Source organism: Heloderma suspectum, chromosome 6, assembly GCF_057233095.1.
Source record: "Heloderma suspectum isolate Gila_16-S chromosome 6, 16-S_ref, whole genome shotgun sequence".
Taxonomy (NCBI): Eukaryota; Metazoa; Chordata; class Lepidosauria; order Squamata; family Helodermatidae; genus Heloderma; species Heloderma suspectum.
Window position 1 is genome coordinate 101,699,203 of NC_139463.1, and position 26,654 is coordinate 101,725,856.

A 26,654-nucleotide genomic window follows, 5' to 3' on the forward strand; every position below is an offset into this window, starting at 1 on the left:
TGATAAGGGACAATAATCCAATCTATCACTGTGGGTAATGACGGCGTTGCGTCACAGCTCCATCTAGTGGCTGTAAAAGGAAGCATAGAAACACATAGAACTTCCTGAGAAAGGAAGTCCTTGATTCAAAGCATGTGTCTGCCCATGTAAAGGAGCAGATCTGAATCCTGCAAAGAATCCGAAAGCAGAAAACCCCAGTAGGGATGTGGGATTTCAGCCTCGTGGGAGTAACCCCTAATCTGGATCTAATCCAGTATATATTATTGGGAAACAATAGTGTAAGCAAATAAGAAATGTTGTTGTTATTCTAGGACAACTGATCCTTGTATGCTCTTGGCTGAACATCATTTTCTCTTTTTATAGATTTGGGGATTTGCAGAAAGTTCCTCTTGGGGAAGAGGGCAGGTTTCTCAACACAATGCCATCGACTTCTCCCAATTATAAACGGCTGCACATCTCAAGCAACCAGGCAACTGGGCCTCCTATGTGCTGCAGCTCCCAGGAGAAATTAGGAACTAACCTACAGTAGTCAAAATAAACACAGCGGCTCTATTTTTGTCTTTGAAGCTCCCAAGCACAGTGCTGGGTAACGTTTCCCAAACTGACTTGGCTGAGGAAGATCATTTCACTTGGGGAGCCATCCAGTTGCCTGGATCCATTGCCCACCAAGATTCTTGTAGCCCCAGGGGCTGGACAGTTACAAGGAGCTCATATGCACAGTGAAACACAAGGGCTCCTGCCAAAGTAGCTCTTTCTGCCTGTTGGACAGATAAGGAAACTGAGGCCTCCAAGAAAACAAGCTAAATAGATTGCACAGAGGATGTGTTAAAAGTCCACACGATAATGATGACAGAGTCACCAGCTACCTCCCATTCCACCAGGATGAACAGAAACAATCTATATCGGGACCTGGGTGCAAAAGGGGTTCCAGGTTGTTAATTTAGATGGCAATGTATCAATTTCCTGAATTAATCTTCCAAATATCTTTCTATCCTCATGTATAGTTCTCTTCTTCCTCCCCCCCCCCCTCCATGCAATCTAGTCAGGGAGTATACACTAACTAAATACTCTCCTGTGTTTCTCTGTGATTCCTTCGCCCCTTTGATCCCTCTATTCACCCTCCCCTCCTTTCCTTATCTTTTGTCTTGTTCATTGTTTTCTCTCTCTCCTATCTTACTTTCTTGTTCCTTCTTTTTGTTCCCTTTCCTTCTTTTCTGTCCTTTCTCTCTCTTTTCTCTTTCCTCAGCCTCACTATTCCCTCTTTCCTCCCCCCTCCTTTTCTTTCTCTGTGTTTTCCTTCTCTCTCTCATTCCCCCCTGCTCCGCCCTGCCCTGCCCTTCCTTACCCTTTGTCCTTTCTTGCTCTCCTCTATTCATTGTCCTTTCTGCTCCATGCTCCTCCATCCTCAAACACACACTACCTTGCAGCCTTCTATCTCTGTACAAACTGGCAAGAGACAAAGAAGAAGCAGAAGCAGGACTGGTGCCTGCCATCTTTCCATCCTCATATACAGTTCTCTTCCATTGGACCACCAAGGATGGCACCAGTGTGCCCCTCTGCCAGTTCTCCTAAGCCAGTTTACACACATCCTTCCCTCTTGCATACCCTAATTTTTGCACCGGGTTCAGTATGCCACACCCATCCATATGCAATCAATGTCCCCACCAGCCCTGAAACACACCCTTGCTTGATCCCGCCATTTCCCACTTCGTACAGGTACGCACCTGTCCTATCTCTCGTTGTTGTGCTTCTTCCCAAGAGCCACAGGGTTAAGCAGCAGTACCAAAGGCAGCCGTTCTCTCTTTATACTTCTTGGCTCAAGCTCTGGCAAGATTGCCCTCCCCCATCACACACACACACACACACCTGTGCATCTCTCTCCCACTTACCTGGATTGCACACAATTGTTGCCCCAGCGGATCCCTACAGTTGTCACAGTTCAAGGATTTTCCCTAAGGTTATGTGCTTGGTTGACTCACTCTAAAGGGTGTTGCGCTGTGAGACTGATGCAGGGTTGGGCTACATGTTGGCATCTTGGACCAAGATCAGAAAGCTTCCTACGCCAGATAGATGGACAGGCAGAGAAGGTACACAAGAGCCCTAGCTGCATTTCTACATTTCTGAATTCAGCTGCAGGGAAACTGGATAGCAGCATATTTGAAAACTTAGAATTGAACCTCCCATTGTGAAATAAAAAGAGGATCTTTCTCTGGGGCTAATTCTGTAGAACCCCTCATTACAGTGGGTTTGAGCCAAATTCTGTTCCTTTCTTTAGATAAATATATTCTAGAAAGGACTGGGTTGAACACTGGTTCCCAGTCCCTTCCACCAGTGGATAAATCCAGAGCTACTCTTGACTGAAATGCAATTTTAGTTTATTCTTTTGGAAGTAGAAGCAAAGTGGGGGGGGGGGGACTTGTACTAATTACTGATGGCAAACTGAGTCAGTGCCAGATTCTTATCTCAAATCTATCTTTAATGTAAATTTAGTTGCTTCTGATTCCTATTTGGCCAGAGCCTCACTTTTGGTCCTGTGGTAAAGCCAGAATCACTGTAGATTCCACCTGGACTACATAGGCAAAATCTGTTCTGATTTCAATAAGAGAGTTTCGGCTATGGGGCAGCATAGAAACGTAATAAATAATAAAATGCTATCCCTGGACCACCATATCCCCCCATAATATTTATTTCAGTTACCAGATCTAGTGTGGATGATTGAAGTTGGAATTGTCATAAGAATAATATGACCTTTTTTAAAAACTGCCTTATTTCAAAAGACTTGCCCTTACTTCACATCATATATATCATAATGCACACACCCTTTGGGCATCATATTTCCAGGGCTCCTGAGCTTTTTAAATGTCTGTTTGGGGCTTCAAGTCTTGAATCCTCACCACATAGAAAAGATGCAGGCAAGCTGACAAAAAAACCCAGAGGATCAGAGCATGTGCTGGGAGGTGCCCCAAACTGTCTAGTCCCCCCGCATAGACTGAGATTTCTCACCCCTTCTGACCTCTACATGGGACAAACGGGCCAGTCTCTAGACAAAAGAATAATAAACAGACACAAATCCAGTATCAGAAATGGCAACATTCAGGAAACCATTGAGAGAACAATTCAGTCCCCAAGGTCTTTTGGCTACAGAGCTCTGTTTTATTTGTTACATGTATATACTGCTTCTCTCTCTCTCTCTCTCTCTCTCAATCCAAGATGCTGAAAGCATTGGGGTCCTAGTCCTTCTCTCTCCCGCTCAGAGCTGTTGCTTTTCCCAGCTTACAGCCACAGCCAACGAATCGCTATAGCACTCCAGTTGACCTGTAGGGAATTCTGAGAATATGCTTCCTCTTCCATTCTGTAAAACATGGGTGAGCAGAAGGTAGATCTCCAGATGTTTTGGACTTCAACTCTCAGACGCCTTTGCCAACACGGCCAGTGGTCAGGAATGCTGGGAGCTATTTTTCGGCCCCGAGGGCCTCATTGGATGTCCGCTGCGATGGCCACAGATATACATACAACTCACTCATTCACTCATTCACTTCCATTGTGCTTCTCTTGTATACATTCTAATATTTAAAAACCTTCAGTTTAAGGTAGGGGTAGGGTACCTGTGCTACATTCCCTTGGGGGTAATCTGTCAGGGGCTGAGGTCCCCCTGTGCCCCCCACACACACAAAGTGCCCCCACTCACATTCACTCACTTCTCCACTTACTCACACTCCATCACTCCCCCACCACCACCACACACAACTCAGTCACACCTGCACACACGTAGAGCTTTAACAAGCTTGGTTCCTGCCATGGAAGCACTGTTCCTAGAGCACCCCCAGGGCATCCTAGGAAGCAGGCAGGAACCTTCAAGCCTTGCATCTTAGGATGCTCTAGGAATGAGGCTTCTATGGCAGAGCCCATGGAGCCCATTCCTCGAGCTTCCCCTCCTTTGGGGCGGCAGCAGTTGTTGGGGCTCAGCAGAGAGGGAGCCAACCTCGCCTCCCTCTGCAGGGAGTTCCAGAGCCTGGGAGCAGCCACCAAGAAGGCCCTCTCTTGTGTCCACGCCAAGCGCACCTCTGATGGCGGCAGCACTGAGAGAAAGGCTGGGTATTAGGATCTAGCAAGGCTGGGACAAGCGCCACATGCTAGTTCCTCCTCTGGTGGTCATACTGTTGGAGGCTGAACATGGATACTGCGATCTGGCAGCATTTGAAGGAGAGTTCTCTGAGGATTATTCTCATAGGGTCCACTTGCTTAGCAGGGTAGGACACCTGGTGCCTTTCAGATGTCCTCAGCTAAAATTCCAATAAGACCCAGCCAGCATGGCTGATGGTCAGGGATTATGGGGCTTGTAGACCAAAACATCTGAAGGGCACCCCAGACTTAAACAGTAGAACGATACCTAGGAAGGTCAGCACTTTGGCTCTCCAAAGTGAAGAGAAAGGAAGAGATATGCCGATAAGGGTGTCCCTATTCTTCATTGGGGGCCGCGGTGGCTTAGTGGTTAAGACGCTGAACTGCAGACTGGAAGGTCGGCAGGACCGCAGTTCGAGACCCGAGTGCCGCGTGACGGAGTGAGCTCCCGTCTTCGGTCCCAGCTCCTGCCAACCTAGCAGTTCGAAAGCAAGAAATTGCAAGTAGATAAATAGGTACTGCTTCGGCGGGAAAGGTAACAGCGTTCTGTGCACCTCGGTGTTCAGTCATGCCGGCCACATGACCACGGAAGCGTCTTCGGACAGTGCTGGCTCTTCGGCTTAGAAATGGAGATGAACGCCACACCCTAGAGTCAGACATGACTGGTTGGGGAACCTTTACCTTTTTATACTTCATTGCCCTCAATTATTGTAGCTTTGCCATGGGAGGTAGCCCCACTCCAGTTTGGGCAATCTTCCCCTCAGAAGCCCTCACTGGCCCACCCCGTTCAGTGTTGCTTGGATTTGGTACACAGCATTTGGCATATGGCAGAGAGGAAGGCATTGACATTTTTCTGGTGACACTCCTGTCGCAACAGGGGGAATCCTAAATGATCTGCATCATGCTGACTTCCCTAGTGCCCTGTAGGGGACCCTTCCTGTCCTTTGCTGCAGCTGCCATTGTAACTGAGAATAGCTAGAAGAGTGACCTGGGTTATTCCATCACGTGACCTGGGTTGGTCCATCACATGAGCCTGCTAATGCTGCCTGGGACTGGGAGCCAGGGGTGGGGTGGGGTGGGGGCAGAGATCTCCCAAGAAAATCCAGAGGGGGCTTGAGCCCCACAGCCCTCCCCCCGCGATGTTTACAACCTTGGCTAGGTGCCAAGCAGATTTTTAATTGTATCAAGGCTACTGGAAGAAAGATGCCACAATGGCTGTTCCACCATGAGAAACAACTACATTCCATTCTACTTCTGCTTTCTGACTCAGGAGGCCCAGCATGTGTTCTTCTTATTGCTGGAGACAGATCCAAGTAACTGGTGGCTTTTATATTTTTTAAATAATTCATTTCCTTAAAAAAAAACCCAGCCTGTATGATTTCTTTGTCCTAGTACTCCTTGGTGCAAACTGAAATCTGTTTTGTACTTAGCACAGACTAATCTAATAAAGTCTGCCTAACACCTCCTGCGCTTTGCCTTAAGAGGTTTACAAACTGCAGAATCTTTTTCTCCAACCCTGCCCCCACCCCTTCACTTAATATCCAGCTGGAATAAGAGTTCTATAGAATTCAAAAGCTCCCTCACTCCTTTGTGACATTTTTGTTGGCCCTAATAAAGGAATTGCCCTACTGTGGCTTTTGAAGACTGCATCGCTCATGGACAACTCAGTGGAGACACCAAGGTTTTCTCTCCTTAACATTTGAGATGTTAAATTAGCACAGGAAAACAAAGAAAGATGGTTTCGTCATCACTTATGGCTCTCACAAATGATTGCTGAGCTTATATTGTAAACATTTCAGCTTGATGTAAAATTGCAGCTGATTGACTTCACCCCCTGCATGTCATGGTCCTTACCATTCATTTCTTTATACTAGCCTCCAGATGCACTCCAAAAGCCGGTACCATAATAAATCTGTGCATCTTTAAGATGCCACAACAAGATGCTTTTTCTGCAACAGGCTAACATGGCTATTGGCTATCCCTTTGGAAATAGATTTCCCAGGACTCCTTTGGGGAAAACCACAACAGTTAAACTAGTTTTGATCTGTGTTGCACATAGTCCAAATCTAAATCATCACACATCTGAATCTGTTTAGCCATTATGGTTACAACATGCAAACTCACATGTAAGGCCTCTACTTATGAGCCCTGCAGACAATCATGGCAGAAATTAACACCACCACACTACCAACACTTTGTTGTGCAAAATATCATTCATTAAATTAAAATCTCTAACTTGGCCTCCAAATAATAATAATGTTGTTGTTGTTGTTTATTCAGTCAGTCGCCTCCGACTCTTTGTGACTTCATGGACCAGCCCACGCCAGAGCTTCCTGTTGGCCATCGCCACCCACAGCTCTCCCAAGGTCGAGTCTGTCACCTCCAGAATATCATCCATCCACCTTGCCCTTGGTCGGCCCCTCTTCCTTTGGCCTTCCACTTTCCCTAGCATCATCATCTTCTCCAGGGTATCCTGTCTTCTCATTATGTGGCCAAAGTACTTCAGTTTTGCCTTTAATATCATTCCCTCAAGTGAGAAGTCTGGCTTTATTTCCTGGAGTATGGACTGGTTTGATCTTCTGGCAGTCCAAGGCACTCTCAGAATTTTCCTCCAGCACCACAGTTCAAAAGAATCTATCTTCTTTTGCTTAGCCTTCATTATGGTCCAGCTCTCGCAGCCATAGGTTACTACGGGGAATACCATTGCTTTAACTATGCGGACCTTTGTTGTCAAGTGTGATGTCTCTGCTCTTAACTATTTTATCAAGATTTGTCATTGCTCTCCTCCCAAGAAGTAAACGTCTTCTGATTTCCTGGCTGCAGTCAGCATCTGCAGTAATCTTTGCGCCTAGAAATACAAAGTCTGTCACTGCCTCCACGTTTTCTCCCTCTATTTGCCAGTTATCAATCAAGCTGGTTGCCATAATCTTGGTTTTTTTGAGGTTTAACTGCAACCCAGCTTTTGCACTTTCTTCTTTCACCTTTGTCATGAGGTTCCTCAGCTCCTCCTCGCTTTCAGCCATCAAAGTGGTATCATCTGCATATCGGAGATTGTTAAAGTTTCTTCCAGCATTTTTAACTCCAGCCTTGGATTCATCAAGCCCAGCACGTCGCATGATGTGTTCTGCGTACAGGTTGAATAGATAGGGTGAGAGTATACAACCCTGCCGTACTCCTTTCCCAGTCTTAAACCAGTCCGTTGTTCCGTGGTCTGTTCTTACCGTTGCTACTTGGTCGTTATACAGATTCCTCAGGAGGCAGACAAGATGACTTGGTATCCCCATACCCCCAAGAACTTGCCACAATTTGTTATGATCCACACAGTCAAAGGCTTTAGAATAGTCAATAAAACAGAAATAGATGCTTTTCTGAACCCCCCTGGCTTTCTCCATTATCCAGCAGATATTGGCAATTTGGTCTCTAGTTCCTCTGCCTTTTCTAAACCCAGCTTGTACATCTGGCAATTCTCGTTCCATGAATTGCTGGAGTCTACCTTGCAAGATCTTGAGCATTACCTTGCTGGCATGTGAAATAAGTGCCACTGTTCGATAGTTTGAACATTCTTTGGTGTTTCCCTTTTTTGGTATGGGGATATAGGTTGATTTTTTCCAATCTGTTGGCCATTCTTGTGTTTTCCAAATTTGCTGGCATATGGCATGCATCACCTTGACAGCATCATCTTGCAAGATTTTATACAGTTCAACTGGGATACAGTCATCTCCTGCTGCCTTGTTATTAGCAATGCTTCTTAAAGGCCATTCAACCTCACTCTTCAGGATGTCTAGCTCTAGCTCACTGACCACACTGTCAAATCTATCCCTGATATTATTATCCGTCCTATATAGATCTTCCGTATATTCTTGCCACCTTTTCTTGATCTCCTTTGCTTCTGTTATAATAATAATTTATTTAAAATGTTTACATACTGCTTTTCAGCAGGAAGACTTTATTTTTTGTAAAAGGCTAAAACACCAATAACATAACAAGTATAACAAAAATTAAAACTAAAATGTCTAACAACTAAAAACTGACAACAAAGTAGCAGCAGCTGCTAGACCAAAAACCAAAACCTCAATGTCCAAAAGCTCAGTGGAATAACCACATTTTCACCTGTGTCTGAAAATAGGTCAGAGAAACTGTCATTCTGGCTGGCTGGCTGGCTGGCTGGCTGGCTGATTTATTTACAATATTTGTATACCACTCCATATCCAAAGATTTCAGAGCAGTGAACAGCAGACAGGATAAAAGAATAAAACCCATATTAAAATAATTACTATTTTAAAAAAGAAACAAAGTTCTGATAAAACCGCAAGCCTGTTACTCAAGGAAGGCCTCCTAAAATAATAATGTTTTCAGGAGTTGCCAGAAGAAACACAGTGTTGGCGCCTGCCTGACCTCCAAAGGCAGGGAATTCCACAGGAAAGGGACCACCACACTGAAGCCTCTTTTCCTGGTGGACTCCAATCAGGCCATAGGTCCATGCGGAACCATCAGAAGCATGCCCTCCGATGACCTCAGTGACTGGGCAGGTTGGAAAGGGAGAAGGCGCTCTCTCAGGTATCCTGGTCCCAAGTTGTTTAGGGCTTTGTACACTAGTACTAATACCTTAAACTTGGCCCGGTAGTGCCTGGGCAGCCAGTGCAGTTTCCTCAGCAAAGGAGTTGCATGCTGAAAAGGGGCAGCTCCCAACAACATCTGAGCTGCTGCATTCTTCACTAACTCCAGCTTCTGGAGCAGCCTTAAGGGCAGCCCCACATAGAGCGCATTGCAGTAATCCAGTCTTGAGGTTACTAGCCTGTACCACTGTGGCCAAGCTATCCCTGTCCAGGAGAGGCCGTAGTAGGCCGCCACGGCCACTTGGGCCTGCAGCGACAGTGATGGATCTAGGAGTACCACCAAACTACAGACCTGATCTTTCAGAGGGGTGCAACCCCACCTAGAACAGGCAATAAACCTATCTCCCAGCCTCGGGAACCACTCACCCACAGGCTTCTGTCTTGCCAGGATTCAGCTTCAGTTTATTGGCCATCATCCAGCCCATTCCTGAGTCTAGGCACTGATCCAGGACTTGCACAGCCTCTCCTGATTCAGATGTCACAGGGAGATAGAGCTGCATGTCATCAGCATACTGATGGTATTTGGCTCCAAATCCCCTAATGACTGCTCCCAGCAGCTTCATATAGATCTTAAACAACATTGGGGACAAGGTGGTACCGTATGGAACCCCATACGTCAATGGCCAAGGGGCTGAGGAATAATCACGAGGGAGAGAACTCCATAGCTCAGGGCCACTATTGGGAAAGCATTGCTCCTAGTGAAGGAGGTCTGAATTTGGTGGTAACTGGAGCAGAAAAGTTGTTACCCTGAGATACCCTGGACCCAGACCGTGTAGGAAATATTTTTATACCTCCATAACCCTCCCTATCTTTCTCTTGGAAGAACCCCAATCTGTCCCTCTTTCCACATCATTCTCTGCATTTCCCAAGTTCAGAGGTGAGTGTCAATCCCTATATAGCCAAAACAGTGCTATCCATGCACAAAACAGAAGTATCATCAGCTTAGGGGAAATCTCAAGGTTTGGAGAAACACCCCCCCCCCCAACACACCAAAAAAAAAAAACTTGAAGAGGGGAAAACTTGAAGGAGGGGGGGACCTCCCCACAACAGCTAAATGAGGACTTCACATGCTCAGTGGCCCTCGAACACTGACAGTTGGAGGAACAAATGAAGAAAGGTGGGAGGGGTGATGAGGAATGGAATGGAGTATTATGGAGGAGGCTATTGCTGGCTGGCTGGCTGGCTGGCTGGCTGACTGCAACGCTGAACTCCATATTGCAACATTTAATTGCAGATCCCAGTTGTTGCTCTCTAATAAGGTGCTGTGTTCACACTAGCACAGTACCTGTACTTTGTTGCTCAAGCAATCACTGGAAATGCCTCCTAGCCAACATCAGGCTTACATTTCACAACATGTTAGTCAGTGTTAAATCAGAGTTAGTTGCCACACCCTCCACTGGTAGCTCTGAACGTGCTGGGAGGGCCACTCGTAAAGTAATGCAGATTCAGAGTTGCAGCTGCCTGTCTTCTTGAGCAGAGAGAGTTGCCTAAAGCAAGCATAGGCAGAAGGGAGTTCTCCAAATGTTCTAGACTTCAACTCCCAGAAGCCTTTTTCAGCATGGCCAATGTTCAGGAATCCCAGAGTGCCTAGTGGCACTGCCACCACATAGGTGCACGGTAAAATAACAAAAACAACAACAATAATAAAGTTATTTATTATTATGGGACCCAGAAAGTGGGTCCCATAAGTCACGTTTGGGGTAAAGGTGGGCCCAGAGTCTGAAAAAAATGAAGACTAGAGGAGTCTCCAGTGGAGGCAGGTAGCTGCGATGCCAGTGGGACAGCGCAGAAAAGGGCAACTAAAATAATAAAGAGGCTGGAGCATCTCCCCTGTGAGGGAAGGTTACAACAGCTGGGCTTGTTTAGCCTGGAAAAAAGGGAGAGGGGAGACAGGATGGAGGTGTACAAAATTAAGCATGGTGTGGAGAATGTGGATAGAGAGACATTTTTCTCCCCTCTCAAAATACTAGAACCCGGGGTCATCCTATGAAGTGGATTGGTGGGAGAGACAGGACAGATAAAAGGAAGGACTTCTCCACACAGGGCATAGTTCAGCTATGGAATCCGCTACCACAGGATGTAGTGATGGCCACCAATTTGGATGGCTTTAAAGGGGGGTTGGACAAATTCCTCGAGGAGAAGTCTATCCATGGCTGCTTGTCCTGATGGCTATGTGCTACCTCTAGTACCAGAGGCAGTGAGCCAATGTACACCAGTTGCTGGGGAACATGGGCGGGAGGGTGCTGCTGTGCTCGTGGCCTGCTTGTGGGTTCCCGGTCGCCAGCTGGTTGGCCACCATGTGAACAGAATGCTGGACTAGATGGACCCTTGGGCTGATCCAGCAGGGCTCTTCTTATGTTCTCATGAATCCACTCTGGGTTTCAGTTAGAACTCGAAAGAAGCTATCCGAGATGCTTTGCACTTGGCATCGGAGCCCCAGCCTCCACTGGGAGCCTCCTAGGGTAGTTTTGAGACCAACAGAGCACTGCTATGCATCTTTAACTCAGACAGAACTAAGTCCCATGGTGGTCAATGCGGCTTTACTACTTAGTTCAGCCTCCCCCTCTGGGGTGCGTTGGACTAAAATTTCCATTGTCCCCAGTCAACGTGGTAACACTAGCTGGATGGGGTTGTCATCCAACATATCTCAAGGGCATCAGGCTACCTCCTGCTGCCCTAGGAAATGTGCTTCGGGTTGCAGCCTATGGGGCAAAAGAGACATCATGCTAAATTCGGCATCTTCTTTCTAAAGCAATAGTAAGTGTGGGGAGGCCCAATTTTCATTGGGACCGTGGTGCTGCTTGGGGAGAGTGTTTTTTAATCCTTCCCTCCCCCCCGGAGTCCCGCTGAAAATCAGGTCCCCCCGCGCCTGCTATAGATTGCTGTGTTTTGTTAAAAAATTCCAAATGGCAAGTGATGTACTTAGCATCATGTCTAGTCTGGCCCTAACACATGGTGAGATGCAGCTCTTTGGAGGAAGAATGTGATGTGAATACAGGGCAAACAGCAGCAGCAGCAGCAGCGAAGTCAGAAAGGGAAAGAGACTGACTCCGAGCAAGCCGTGTTTGTGGGAGGCAATAATGAAGCAGGGGAGAGAATAATAAGGAGTGAAGGCACAATGCTGACTGAGGCATCTTTTTAAAAGCCATTCTCATTTTGAAGTGTTGCATGGTTTTAGGCCTAGCAGTTCCCCAATATGGTGCCCTCCGAGCATTTTAGACTACACATCTCATCATCCCCAGACAACATGATCAATGGTTGGGCTGATGGGAGCTGTAGTCTACAACATCTGGAGGGCGCCAGCTTGGAGAAGGCTGTATTTAATTGAAAGCAGGTCAACGGAAAGAGGAAATAGAATCGCAGGGGGGCTAGTGGTGCGGGTGCTCTCAGCCCAGCTGTGTGGGGTGGCACGGTGCTTGCCTTTTGGAGGAGTCAGTGTCAAATGCCAATCTCAAATCTGTCTTTGGTCACTCCTGATCACTATGTTGCCAGAGCTCCATTTTCTGTCCTGAGTCACTCTAGATTACACTTGGACAACAACAAATTCCTTTCCGCTTTAATGCTGCCCAATCCCACATCCTCCATAATGTTCATTCTAGTTACCTGGTCAAATTTGGAGTCGGACACGACTTAATGACTGAACAACAACAATTTGGAATTATCATAAGGTTAGTATAATTTGAACAGGTTTTGTTTTTAAGTGTGTTACTCTGAAAGACTCACCTTTAATTCAGATCACAGATCATAATGCGCACCCTCTTTCAGAACCATTCTTCTGCAGCTCCCCTGTTTTTGAAATGTGTATCTTGGAGAGCCTTCTGCACACGGAAAGGATGCAGGCCAGCAAACAAAGCCAGAGGGTCAGAGTATGTTGTGCGCATGTACTGTACCCCCCAAATTCCTGGTCCCCTCATAGGATAAGAGTCCTCACCCCTTCTGCCCTCTACATAGGACAAACAGGCCAGTCTCTAGGCAAAAGAAAATGAAATGGACACAAATCCAACGTCAGAAATGGCAACATTCCGAAACCAATGGAAGAATAGTTCTGTCTCCAAGGTCACTCCATTGCGGAGCTGAAAGTTGCCATTCTTCAACAAATAATGTTTAAAAGGAGCTGCCCGGCTGAAATTGCTGAACAAGAGTTTATAATTTAGTTTGATTCTGTTCACTTAGGACTCACTTGAGACCAAGATTTTCTCTCTCCTTCCAGGTGTTAGAATGTGTTGTCATCAGTGTTATTGCTGTTGTGAATCATCACTGTGCTAACATTGTACACATTTGAGCTTAGCGTAGAAATGCCACAGTCTGGGTCTCTTGCAGGCCATGGCCCTTGCAGTTTATGTCTCTCCCCCTTACCATGATGTTCGTCCTGGGAGTCAAAGGGTGCAGCCTCACAGTGGCTCTAGATCTCCTGCCCAGTGACAGAGGCCACAGTATGCTTCCCTTTCCCAGGTTAAAAAAAAGTTTGGGCAGAGTATTCTTTCTGGCAGGGAATGGTAAAGCAAACTCCCTGTAGCTGCTCTTTTCTGGGTGATGGTTATGTAGCTATTCACCCTTATGTCCAAAGAGCACATGTGAAGTTCATCGAAGGGTCATAGCCTGGGTGGGTTGTTTGAATGTTCTACACCAGAGGTAGGGAACCCAGTGACTTCCAGATGCTTGGGACTACAACTTCCATCAGTCCCAGTCAGCATGGCCAATGATGACGGGGGTTGTAGTCCAAAACATCTGGAAGATTCGTCCGCTCCTTTTCTATACATGTAGGATGGCCACCTTTTTTCCTGGCCCAGCTCTTGTACCTTTAATGCCACGTAGAAATTTAGCAGACAAAGCTTTACCTCTCATGGAGAGAAGTGAGGGGGGAAAAGATTCCCCTGCTGCAGATACAAGCAAAGGTCGTGTGTGGAGCAGGGGACGGGGGGAGAAAGATAGCCATTCTTCCTCAGATAGCCAGTGTGGTGTAGTGGCAAGAGTGTTGGACTAGGAGCTGGGAGATCCAGGTTCTAGTCCCCACTCAGCCATGGAAGCTCACTGGGTGACTTTGGGCCAGCCACAGACTCTCAGCCCAACCCACCTCACAGGGTTGTTGTTGTGAGGATAAAATGGAGAGGAGGAGGATAATGTAAGCCGCCTTGGGTTCCTTGCAAGAGGAAAAAAGGCGGGGTATAAATGCAATAAATAAATAAATGAAATAAATAAATATCTAGCATTCAAAGTACTTCACATCCATGGTCTTGCTTGTTGTTTCCTTTTGTAAGATGACTATGTTTGCTCTGCTTTACATTTTGTCTGTAAGCCACTTTTTCCTGTAACTCCACTGTGTCTCTGTGAAAGTGCCTGCGTGTTGTGAAGTCCAACGAAGCTCCTGCATGGAGAGTGGATGAGAACATGTATCAGGTAGGCCTCCAAGGTGTCTGTGCGCCCTACTATACAGAGCACTGTTCCCTGTTTGAAAGGCTCTCAGCAGTGCTGGCCCCAGATTTCAGAAGGCCCTTGGCACGACACCTCCGTGGGCCCCCTCCCTCAGTGAGTCGACCTTCTCAACCACCCTTGTTACCAGCTGTTCTTGCTCCTCATCCTTTTTCTCATAATTGATACCACTTGCTTGCTTGAAAGGCAGGGAGCCAGTGAGCAAGCAGGCAGGGGCATTCACTGCTCCCCCTCCCCCCCACCGTTGTCTGGGCCAGGGCAAGAGGCAGGTGAACAAGCAGGTTGCAAGGGTGAAGAGGAGGAGCAACTCCAAGGGGCTCTTGTCAGTGGGACCCTTGCTGGGGTATGGGTCATCAGCAGGTACCCAACTATGTCTACTCTTGATGCTGACCCTGGATCTCATAGGATACCCCTCTATTTGCAGTACTGTCCAGTCCAAGTCCTGTTTAAAGATGAGGAGCCATAAGAAGAAGGGAGAGCAGCAGGGGCCTTGAAATTGCTCATCAACACTTATTACCTGGACAGGAGGCACACAGCTTTCCTGGTCTCTGTCTTCCCTGTTATGGTGAGATGCATTGTATTTCTCTTTAAATTACCGTCACTGTGTCTAAACTTGCAGCTATACATATAAATTTACATATGTAACTTTTATGCAAAGGTGTATCCTCATTTGCCTTCTTTTTTGATGATGTGTAAGTGACCACCCTAGGGTGGGCATACCTCCTCTTTTACAGAGGACAGTCCTCTATTTGAAGGAATGCCAGTGAACTGTCCTCTATTTTGAGGGCATTCTCTGTTTCAGTGATGCAGAACTTCTTTCAGCTCCGGGGTCAAATTCCATTTCAGAGAAGTTCTTGGGGACTGCACTCCAGTGGTGGGTGGGGCTGAAGGCAAAAAGGGCAGGGCCAAAATACCAGCATATTTTATCTTAAAACTCTTACTGCCAGTAGCTAAGCCTTACAAAAGGCATTTCAACCTTTTACAATGGGGGGAACCTTCACAATCGGTGGTTGGGGGAAAGGTGGTGGGGCTAGGGAGTGTGACAGTCTTGGAGGAGGGCCGGGGACCCTGCACCTAAATGTATACATTAGCATATGCAAATATTATGTAAATAATCTCCTCTTGTTCTCTTTTTTTTTTTGGAAATGCATTTCCTCTTTTTTGGCAATTCACAAGTGGCCACCCTAACACCCATTCAGCATAATCTGGGGAAGAGTCTATGTGCTCACAAACTCTGCATCTACGATCAGTAGAAGCCCTTGAACAGGATCTTTCACAGGTTGCACTCAGTGCACGTCTTTTATTTATGTTATTTATTATTATGTATGACATTTCTATACTGCCCCATAGCTGAAGCTCTCCGAGCAGTGTACAAAAATGAAAAAAACGTTAAAATACATTATACAAAGTGTAAAACCATTTACATAAAAACATATAAACAGACAGCACATATACAGACAACATACATCTAAAACAATTTTAAACAATCAACTGTAAGACAAATCCAGGGCCTGATAAAAAAAAAAACTCATCATATGCTCCCAAATGCCCGAGAAACATTCTGCAGGGTGTCCAGAAACTGGGTATGGGGGCAGGAATGGGGGCAGGAGGCATGAACTCCCTCCTCCCCGCCCCACACTTAATTGCTGTACCTCAAGGACGTTACAGCTAATCTATCTTAAACTGCTTTGCTGGATCAGACCAAAGTCCTCTTTACTCCAGCATTCTTTGCAAAAATCCTAGTCACTCTAGGGCCTAGAGTCTAGGCGGTCCCCAGTTGTCCTCCAGCAACCTTGTGCCCACCCCACTGGTGTAAACGAAAATACAACCGTTGGCTCTGGAAATGCTTGTTTTACCCTTTGTGCTTTTCCCTCCCCACCCCGAAATGTTATTGAGCGAAGTCCGCTATACTCAGCAACTAGGACCCAACTGCTGGCGGAACTCCCCCCTGCTGCATTGCTTTTGAGCCTGATGTTGCCATCTTAGTTGAGGGAACTACGGTCGCCGTTCGTCTTCCCTTAGCCGTATCGTAGGGATAGGGCAGGTTCACCATGGGCGCCATTTTGGATCGGAAACGAGGCTGCAGGGAGAGCGATGGAGATCGACCGCGGCTTCCCCCAGGTACAGAGCGGCGAGGGTGCCTCGCCTTGCCCAAGCTTGCCCATCTAGGACTCCCCTTATCCCCACTGTCGATGCCCCACAAATTCGGACAGCAGCCTAGACCTCATTCTGGTACCTGTAGGTACCTTCCTTTTAGGCTACTGCCCTTGCAGCAGGATCAGAGTATTTTTGCATCAATGTTTTGTTTGCAGTTCAAGGAATCCCAGATGCCATCGTCCAGCACATCTAAAGGGCACCAGGTTGGGGAAGGATGGAATATAATCAAGCAATCAAACTATCTAGCAATCAATCTATCATCCTTCTAATATATCTATCCACAAATTTTAAGATAATTTTTATTTATCTATGTCTCCATTTGGCTGCGGTCGCTGTGAATCCCTATATTAATCTCAAATCAGGCAAGAGATTATCGTGATTTTTTAACCTGATAAAGTGGTGCCACCTAACCCTGAGATCCTCCCAACAGGAATGCCAGGAGTCAACGTGCGTCTTTACTGCCCACTACGGGCCAGAGGTGGAGGTCCCTGTAAGATCCCGCCAGCCCAGCAAGAGGAGGAAAAAAAGCTGTTGCTTGCAGCCTGCACAGGAGTCCCCTGGTATTGCCGCATCCATGAGGACTGGGTTCTCCAGGCAGGGTGCTGGTGCGGCGTTGCAGATGCTCAGCCACCATAGCCTGCCGGAGAGGGTGGGGCTCTGGGAGACACAGGGTGGGTTTCTTGCATCTGTCCATGCAGCTTCCATCAGGGCAGGGAAGGGGAACACTCGTGCCAGGTGTGATGAGATCCACCAGAAGGGAAAAGGAGGACACTCCGGCCTCTGCCACCAGCTAAAGCAGCCTTCCCCAACCTGGTGCCAGCTAAATCTTTTGGAGATGATGATGATGATTTTTATATCCCACCTTTTCCCCAACACTGGGACTTTTTATATCCCACCTTTTCCCCAATACTGGGACTTTTTATATCCCACCTTTTCCCCAACACTGGGACTCGAGGCAGCTTTACAACATTAAAACTTGTACAATTAAATCCTATAAATAGAAGTATACAAAAGTTAAAAATATAATTAAATCATCAATAATATTAAAATTGTATAAAATATCAAAACGTTAAAAGACAAGCAATACAGTATCCATCCGTCATATTCTCACAGGTGCAGACTAGCTATCCCCAAAGGCCTGCCGGAACAAAAAAGTTTTACGTGCCTGCGAAAGCGTATCAAGGAGGGTACCGCTCTCGCCTCCCTGGGAAGGGAGTTCCAGAGCCTTGGGGCAGCCACTGAGAAGGCCCTCTCCCGCGTTCCCACCAGATGTGCCTGTGATGGTGGCGGGACAGTGAGAAGGGCCTCCCCTGAAGATCTCAGGGCACGAGTAGGCTCATAGGGGAGAATATGGTCTTTCGGATAACCTGGACTTGAGCCGTATAGGGCTTTATAGGACATGACCAGCTCTTTGAATTGTGCCTGGAAACAGCCTGGGAGCCAGTGAAGCTGTTTTAGCAGGGGAGTTGTATGCTCCCTGTAGCCAGCCCCAGTCAACAGTCTGGCAGCAGATCTTTGAGCCAGCTGAAGTTTCCCAGCACTCTTCAGAGGCAGCCCCATGTAGCGTGAGTTACAGTAATCCAAACGGGATGTAACTAAGGCATGTGTTACTGTGGCCAAGTCATACATCTCAAGGAATGGGTGCAGCTGGTGCAGTAGCCTTGACTGTGCAAATGCACTCCTGGCCACCGCTGAAACCTGGGCATCCAGGCTCAGGGCTGAATCCAGAAGTGCACCCATGTGGCAAACCTGTGTCTTCAGGGGGAGTGTAACCCCATCCAGCACAAGCTGAATCCCTATTCCCTGATCTACCTTTCGACTGACCAGGAGCACCTCTGTCTTGTCTGGATTAAGCTTCAAATTGTCTGCCCTCATCCAGTCCATTACTGCTGATAGACACCGGTTCAGCACCCCAACAGATTCCTTGGAATTAGATGGAAAGGAAAAGTAGAGTTTGGTGTCATCAGCATACTGGTGACACCGAACCCCAAAAGTCTGGACAACCTCTCCCAGTGGTTTCATGTATATGTTAAATAGCATGGGGGACAAAGCAGAACCCTGAGGAACTCCACAAGCCAATGGCCAGGGAGTCGAACAAAGTCCCCGAGCACCACCTTCTGGGTCCCATCCCAGCGAGGCGGCCCAGAAGGATACCATGGTTGACGGTATCAAAAGCCACTGAGAGATCCAGCAGAACCAACAGAGACACACTCCTCCTGTCTAGTTCCCAGCGCAGGTCATCCACCAAGGTGGCCAAAGATGTTTCTGTCCCATAACTGGGTCTGAAGCCAGATTGAAATGGATCTAGATAACCTGTCTCATCCAGGAATCCCTAGAGTTGGGAGGCCACCATGCGCTCCCATATCTTGCCCAGAAATGGAATATTGGAGACTGGCCGATAATTATCCAATATGGTGGGGTTCAGGGAGGGCTTTTTAAACAAAGGTCTCACCACTGCCTCCTTCAGGCAGGCTGGAACTCTGTCTTGCCTAAGGGAGGCATTAACAACTCCACATACCCACTCAGCCAGTCCACCTCTGGCTGCTTTTATGAGCCAGGAAGGGCAAGGATCTAGAACACACATGGTGGCTCTCACCTCTCCCTGGATCCTGTCCACATCCTCAGGCTGTACAAATTGAAAAGTATCTAACAACACTGGACAAGCAGGGGCCACAGTTACATCCACTGCGTCTGTATCAACTACAGCGTCCAAGTCAGAGCGGATCCGAGCGATTTTGTCTGCAAAGTGCTGAGCAAATTATTCACAGCAGGCTGTCAAGAGGTTTACATTATCCTTTTCCGAGCTAGTGTATAAAAGACCCCTGACCACTTGAAACAGCTCTGCTGGACGGCTCTTTGCAGATGCAATAGCAGAAGAAAAAAATATTTTATTTGCTGCCCGTATTGCCACAGAGTAGGCCTTCAAATAGGCTCTAGCCTGTGTTCAATCAGATTCACTCCTGAGTTTTCTGCCAACGTCGCTCTAGTCATCTTCTCACTCATTTCATTGCTGCCAGCTCCCTAGAAAACCAGGGTGCTGGTGCAGCTCCACTTCGTGAGAGAGGTCGCTCAGGAGTGATTGTGTCCACGGCCCTGGTCATTTCTCCATTCCAGAGATCGGCCAGGGCTTCGACAGAATCGCCTGCCGAGGCAACTGGAAAATCCCCAAGAGCTGTCAGGAAACCATTCGGATCCATCAGCCTCCTGGGGCGGACCATCTTAATTGGTCCTCCATCCCTGCAGAGGTTCCGAACGTCAGCAAGTCTAAACCCCACCAGGTAGTGATCTGTTCATGACAACGGAACTATAGAGAGTTCCTCCAGTCTCAGATCACTATCACCCCATCCAGCACAGAAAATGAGGTCCAGAGTGTGCCCAGCAACATAGGTGGGGCCAGACCCATTGTTGTCATGGCAGACATAAAGTCCTGAGCCACTCCGGACAGGGCAGCCTCAGCATGGATGTTGAAATCCCCCAGCACAACAAGCCGAGGGGTCTCCAACACCAACCCCGAGACTACCCCGGTTAACTCAGGAAGGGAGACTATTGAGCAGCGGGGTGGACGGTACGCCAACAGAATCCCTATTCTCTCCCGGGCACCCACCTTCAAATACACACACTTGAACCCAGCAGACTGTGGGATAGGGCACCTGGACTACAGCTTTCATCAGCCCTAGCAAACTTGGCCAGTGGTCACCAATGATGGGAGTTGTAGTCCAGACCTTCTGGTGGGCACCAGGTTGCAGAAGGCTGAACTAAAGGACTAAGGGGCACGGGTTAGTTGCACCACTTCTATCCAAACAAGAACACCAGAGAGGGAGATTCTGGCTCTAATTGGATAGAAATGCTTGTTTACCATGCCCCACTTCTTTTGGGCACTGTCAAACTGATCTTGACCTATTTGCTCCCTTTCACTAAAATGTCCTCTCTTAAGATTGTAAGCTCTAGAGCAGCCTTCCCCAACCTGGTGCCCTCCACATGTTTTGGACTACAACCCCCAGCATTCCTGAATATTGGCCATGCTGGCTGGGCCTACTGTGAGTTGACATCCAAAACAGCTGGAAGGGCTCCGGCTCCACACCTCTGCTCTAGAGCAGTGCCTGCATCTCAGTTTTCATTTGGGTTAGATTAGAGTGCTTGCCACCAACCTGCTACTGTATTTTTGATATGCTACTGGGCAGGACGGGGAGATTTTTTTGTCTGAAAAACAGGATAAAAATTAATTCAGTCACTCCCATTTCGGGCTGCGACAGAATTTCCTGTTCCAGAAGAAGTTGCCCAACTAATGCATCTTACCCTGGTCTTTAACCAACAGGCTCCCAGAGCAGCTTACACGGGGTTAAAATAGCCACTCCAACCACCACCGAATAAAACCCAACAAGGTAGAATGAATATAGTCACACCATGAGACAGGACAGATGACGTCCCAGTGTTTAAAAAAACTGATACATCTAAGAGGCCTAAGCAAATAAAAGATCCTCATCTGAGACCAAAAAGAAAACAGAGACGGCATCAGGCAAGCCTCCCGAGGGAGGGAGTTGCAGAGATCGGGTGCCCTCACTGGAAAAGCCCCTCTCCACTCACCATCTGCCGTAGTACCCATGGGGAGCAGGTGTCTCAGAAGCTGATCTCCCCCATTGCACTTTGGGCAGGCTCCCTTTAAATCAGAAGAGGGGCTCTCTTAAGGGTGGGTAAGCTTGAGAACTCTGGAAGTAAACTTTTTCAGGCATAAGGGTGAAGTGTAGCTCACATTTTAATCTAGAAAAAAGTGGGCTTTAGCTAGGAGCTGTTTGGGAAATGCTACACTCATGGAATAGAAGCCAGCAGCTAACGACCCTAATTAGCTTCCTCCGACCTGGTGACCTCCAGGTGTGATGGACTGCAATTCCCTTAATGACTGGGAATGAAGGGAGTTGTAGTCCAACATACCTGGAAGCACCAGGTTTGGGAAGGCAGGCTATATTATGCCCTTTAACAGGGTTTCAAACTGGTTTAAGGATTTTTAATTTATTATCATTATATTTCTGTCCCTCCTTTTTTCCTCTTGCAAGGAACCCAAGCGCTTATATGGTCCTCCTCCTCCTCTCCATTTTTACCATACAACAAGCCTGTGAGGTAGGTTGGGCTGAGAGTCAGTGACGGGCCCAAAGTCACCCAGTGAACTTCATAGCCAAGTGGGGAATAGAACCTGGGACTCCCAAGTCCCGGTCCAACACTCTAACTGCTACACCATGCTGCCTTTCCCAGTGCTGTTGCTGTTGCTACTCTGAAGAAATCCTGGGAACTGTAGCTTCCATGGTGCAGAGAACTGTTGCAGCATCATGGCTCTTTCAGTGCACTACATTTCCCAGAGTTCACTGAGAGGAGCCATGTTAAACAAACACTGCAGAATTGACATTTGAGATGGGGATAGGTGGCACTGAGGGCCAGGAATGATGGTTCCTGAAGGAACTAGGCTCACCAGCAGTGCTGTTGCAATACCCCTAATGCCACCTCTCCACAGCAGAAACGGCCTCTAGTCTTGGAGACGTGGTCCTTGCAGATGAGAGGATGAAAGATACCGGCAACTTGCCCTGTCACCAGCACAGCGCTGAGCTGGTGCGACACGACCACAACGCGTACTGCATACCCGAGGAAGCAGAGGTGCTGAAGAGGCTTGTCAGGGAATTAAGGGGCACAGTGCACCGCCAAAGTGGGCTCTTCTTTAGCTTGCAGGGAGTGGTTGAAGCCAGCCAGAAAGAATGCCAGGAACTGCAGGTGAGGAGCAAATATGCGTAGAAGTTAATCAGGGCTGGCGTCAAGGGTAGGCCTGGTCGGGCACTTGCCAAGGGCTGACACCACAGCAGGGGCCCGCTGACAAGAATCCCGTGGAGTTGCTCCTCCTCTTTGCCATTGCAACCTGCTTGTTCACCTGCCCCTGACCCAGGTAGCGGTGGTGGTGAGATGGAGGAGTAAATGCCACTGCTTACTTGCTCATTGGCTCTCTGCCTGTCAAGCAAGCGAGCAGTGGCAATGATGAGAAAGAGGATGAGGAGCAAGAGCTGCACTGGTAGGGAGAAGGTAGACTCCCTGAGGGAGGGGGCCCAGTGCAGGTGTCTTGCCCAACGGCCCTCAAAAACCTGGAGCCAACAGTGGTTGCGATGCAGGGAGCCGAGTTGCGAGTGGGATAACCCTGCCATGGCAGCTTTTCCCCCCCACCACAACAGGAGAAAGCAGATGAGAACTGGACCATCCTCTCCGACCTGAGAGAGCGTGTCTCGCAGCTTGAGGCAGAGAACCGGAACCTGCGCTGTGAGCGGGACCAGCTGGAGTCCGCCAGGCAACGCTTGCGGAGGGAGCGGGATGCCAGCGGCGCCACCGTCCTCTCGTTGAGCAGGCAGCTGAGGGGACAGCATGACGCTCAAGCCCAGCATGGGGCCTTCTCCCTTGAGAGCGTCAAGAGCCATGCCAAGTGGCTGAGGTTCTACACGGGCTTTGATGAGTACCCCCGGCTCACGGCCTTTCTGGACTTCCTTCTCGATGGCAAGGGGAGTCCAGAGAGCGGCCCCCACAGCGCCCTCAGCCCCGAGAACCAGCTCTTCTTGGTGCTCGTCCGCTTGCGCCTGGGGCTGCTTCTTCAAGACGTGGCCTTCCGGTTCCACATCTCTGAATCCACAGCCTCCCGCTACTGGCTCAGCTGGACAGAGATTATGGAGCGGAGGTTGAGGCAGGTGAGTAACTGCGGGATTGGCCGTTTTTTCCCCCTCCTCCAAAATGGAGTTAAGAAGAGCTTCGTGTCCCACCAGGCATTTGTGGAGCAAGCACAGAATAAGGCCTGCTCATGGGCTGTGATGGGCTGGGTGGAGAGGGAGGCCTCAAAAGCTGCCCAGTGTTAATTCAGTGTTCTAGCTATTAACCCCCAGGAGATAAGTTATTTTGCCCCATGAGTTATGACTCTTCCTCAGAGTTAGCAGATTTAGTTCTTTCAAAGCATAAGCAAGCTTATCTTCCATACCACTTCAAGAGTAATGAGATGGTTCAGAAGGCAAGTTTTGGTTATACTTTGAAAGGACTAAATCAGTTGCCTCCGAGGAAGAGTTGCAAGATTCAAAATGCATTGGGCAGTAAGTTTCCCTGTGGAGAACAAAAGATGGGAGAGCACCAAAGAGGGCATCTTTGAGGTCTCTTTTTTTCCTTGTGTTTGGTGCCTTCCCATCTTTTCTTCCATTTCCTGAACGATGCCCCTGATCTGCAAACTGCCAGTGTTGCCCATTCCCTGCCCAAGAAACCTTGGGTCAGGAAACTAGGGTGATGAAGAAGTAACAGTAATGGAAGGAGGGCTCTATTCAGAACATGAGGGGGATGTATCTGACTCCATCCTTTCTGCTAGTTTATACAGCTTGCTGGCAAACAGAAGTTGGCAGAGCAGGGGTCTGGAACTACCTACTGCAAGAGCCATTCCCTGGCCCCCTGGTGGATCAGGTCTAGAATGCGCACTTCACACGATTCACCCAGCTCCATGTGGGTAGAAAGGGGATTTGATTATCCTTGGTGGATGCACAGACATGAATCTTTGTGCAAATTCTTTGCGAGACTGAAGCTTGGACTGCAGTCCATCCCAGTTTGGAATGTTCTTGTATTTATAAGCAAGATGCTATTCTGCACAATAGCCCAAATTCAAAGGTTTATTACATTTAAGCAGGGGTGTGTCTCTCTCCAGATGTTTTGGATTTCAACATCCAGTATTGCTGATGATTGGACATGTTGGCAGGGGCTTCTGGGAGATGAGGTCCAAAACATCTGGAGATCTACCTTCCATCCAACCTCGCACTAAAGACGTACCAGAATTAAGGGGACATAAATTAGCAACAACAAACTTGTTCTACTGATTTCAGTGGGGCTTTTAACCAAACTCTCTCTGGATCTGGACCTGTGCGTGTCCACGTCCCATTTTCCAAACCATCCTGCACCAGTCTGTATTCAACCAAAATAGGACCAAGATGGAACTGCTGCACCCCTTTCTCCCACTACCCCTACCCCAAGCCATAGAACAGCCTTCCCCAACCTGGTGCCCTCCAGACATGTTGGACTACAACCCCCATCATTCTCAGCCCACAGGGCCATTGGGGAAGGCTGCTATTTTGCTGATCACGAATCCACAGATCAGAGTCAGCAACCACCTAGCCTAGATCATGTTCCTGATCAAGTATAATCTCATCGCCACCTGTGGACAATATCTAAGGCAAACTGATGCTCCTCTCTCCTGCAGATTCCCGTCTCCTGCAGTGAGCACTACGTTGATGCCTTCAAGCCCCAGCGGCCCCTCAGACATCACCACGTGCCACTGGTGGCTCTGGATTGTGCAGAGCTCTTTTTTGAAGCCCAGGGACAGACACGAGGCAAAGGAAATGCCCCCCGGGGTCCTAGAGCCCGCTACTCCATTCACGGCTATGCTCTGGCTGCTCCCAGTGGCTTCCTAACCTTTGGCGCAGGAACTGGTGAGGAGCTGCCCACGTTGCCTCCATTCCTGCAGGCGGGAGCGGTGCAACTGACAGCCCAGCAGGAGGCAGCCAAGAGACAAGTGCTGAGCTTCCGCAGCCTGACGGACAAGGCTTTCAGCTTCCGCTTCCTGCGTGTCGTCCACCCCCAGAACATGGAAGGCCAAGTGGGTAGGGCATGGACCATTTCCTGCTACCTGGCTTGCCTGCTGCATGAACCCATGGGGCTAGTCTAGGGCAAGGAGTCCTGCATCCCTGATGGGTTAAATCCTATGGTACCTTCATCAAATGCTGCTACCGCTGCCTCTGCTCCAGAGCAATTTTATCACTGGGACCTATTTGGAGGGTTGGAAGCCCTGATGTGAAACCAATACATCTTTAGAACTCTTGTGCATCTGCTTCCCTTGACTATCATGGACAACAGGTAGATAACCAATCCCAAACACACGTGATTTGCTGGTGGACACCCCCATGCCCCCCAACCCAGCATTTAGCACTACGATCTCAAAAAGCTTCCCGCCTAACTCTGCAATTGGGGGCAAATCCATAAGCACCAGCAGGGCTGCGTTTTCCAACTTGCCTCCTAGAGATCGCAGATGGTCTGGCTCTTTTCACCGTCCCCTCCTATCCCAAGCAAACATTTATTTAATTTCTATACTGTCCAATAGCTGAAGCTCTGTTCCAACCAGGCAACCCTGCAGGATCTGTTCTACATAATGCAGCCTTGTAAGTAACACCCCCCACTTTTTAGCTTGCTGGGTGCACAGGGAGGGGGGCTTCCTCTTCTAGCAGCCTACCCTCTTTCTATGCCAGGTGCAGAGGGATGGAGTGCTCCATCCTTCCTCTGCCCACCCACCCCACCGGCATGGTATTTGATGCACTCACTTGTGTGCAATTCCTGGTTGCTTAATCAGGCTAATGCTTATGTACAAGGGTGACATTACCTATTCCTAGTTGTGCTTTCCAGAAAACTCTCTAAACTCGAAATGGCTTAGCTGTAATTTAACCCTTTCAAATGATGTGAAGATTCCCATAGGAAAGAGAAAGAAAATTCCCAAACACTTGTCAGCTTTACCATTTTTGCTAGTACCTCCTTTCCACCCAAAAGATAGCAACAACCTTCCCTTTGTTTTCACTCACGGTCCCTTCAGGTTTAAACCCCTATTCCAAATTTGTCCACTGTTTAGCTCCCGGTTTTGTTACTGACGTAAGTTGTCTTGGACATCTGCCAGAGCCCCTGCAACTGCTTTTCTTAAGAAGGGCTTTCTCTCAGGCACTGTCTTTGAGCTCTGAAATGCACCGCGTTTTCAAAATATTTCTCTTATCACCAGAATAGTCATAGCAATAATTTCACCATCTCATCCCCACCCTTGTATTTTAAGCAAATGTACAATATTACTGGGACATCTTGCAAAGATATGTTCAGTAAAGACTGTGGGAAAACACAAATCATAGAATAGTAGGGCTGGAGGGGGCCTATAAGACCATCGAGCCCAACCCCCTGCTCAGTGCAGGAATCCAAATCAAAGCATCCCTGACAGATGGCTGTCCAGCCTTGTCTTGAATGCCTCCAGTATGGGAGAGCCCACTACCTCCCTAGATAATTGGTTCCATTGTCGTATTGCTCTAACAGTCAGGAAGTTTTTCCTGATGTTCAGCCAGATTCTGGTTTCCTGTAACTTGAGCCCAGTATTCCGTATCCTGCACCCTGGGATGATCGAGAAGAGATCCTGGCCTTCCTCTTTGTGACAACCTTTCAAGTACTTGAACACCAATTGAGGTGTGTGTGTTTGTCTCAACAGCAGGCCTTTGTAGAGCCTTTCTGCTGTCAAGCAAATAATACAGTGTGAGG

The 26,654-nt window shown here is 48.1% G+C and overlaps 2 protein-coding genes across 9 annotated transcripts in view; one reads left to right on the forward strand and one right to left on the reverse strand.

Moving 5' to 3' along the window:
• LOC146342119 (sulfotransferase 2B1-like) overlaps positions 1 to 12,708 on the reverse strand; it is a 33,245-nt gene extending 20,537 nt beyond the window's left edge. For all 4 annotated transcript variants that reach the window (XM_084805674.1, XM_084805672.1, XM_084805673.1 and 1 more), the window contains exon 1: positions 12,462 to 12,708. The gene's annotated coding sequence lies outside the window, so the exon portion shown is untranslated. The remainder of the gene's footprint in view (positions 1 to 12,461) is intronic.
• Positions 12,709 to 16,181: 3,473 nt separating this feature from the next.
• On the forward strand, positions 16,182 to 26,653 carry LOC146342120 (uncharacterized). 5 transcript variants are annotated; one of them, XM_084805676.1, is made up of 5 exons: positions 16,182 to 16,289; positions 16,756 to 16,996; positions 21,832 to 22,082; positions 22,532 to 23,035; positions 24,574 to 26,653. In XM_084805676.1, exons 1-5 carry the CDS (start codon positions 16,263 to 16,265, stop codon positions 25,036 to 25,038), a joined length of 1,488 nt encoding a protein of 495 aa, XP_084661802.1. In that variant the 5' UTR covers positions 16,182 to 16,262; the 3' UTR covers positions 25,039 to 26,653. The 5 variants fall into 5 exon arrangements, with proteins under 5 accessions (XP_084661802.1, XP_084661804.1, XP_084661805.1 ...); XM_084805678.1 differs by having other exon boundaries at positions 16,756 to 16,885; positions 21,829 to 22,082; XM_084805679.1 differs by having other exon boundaries at positions 16,756 to 16,885.
• The last annotated feature ends 1 nt before the right edge of the window (position 26,654 follows it).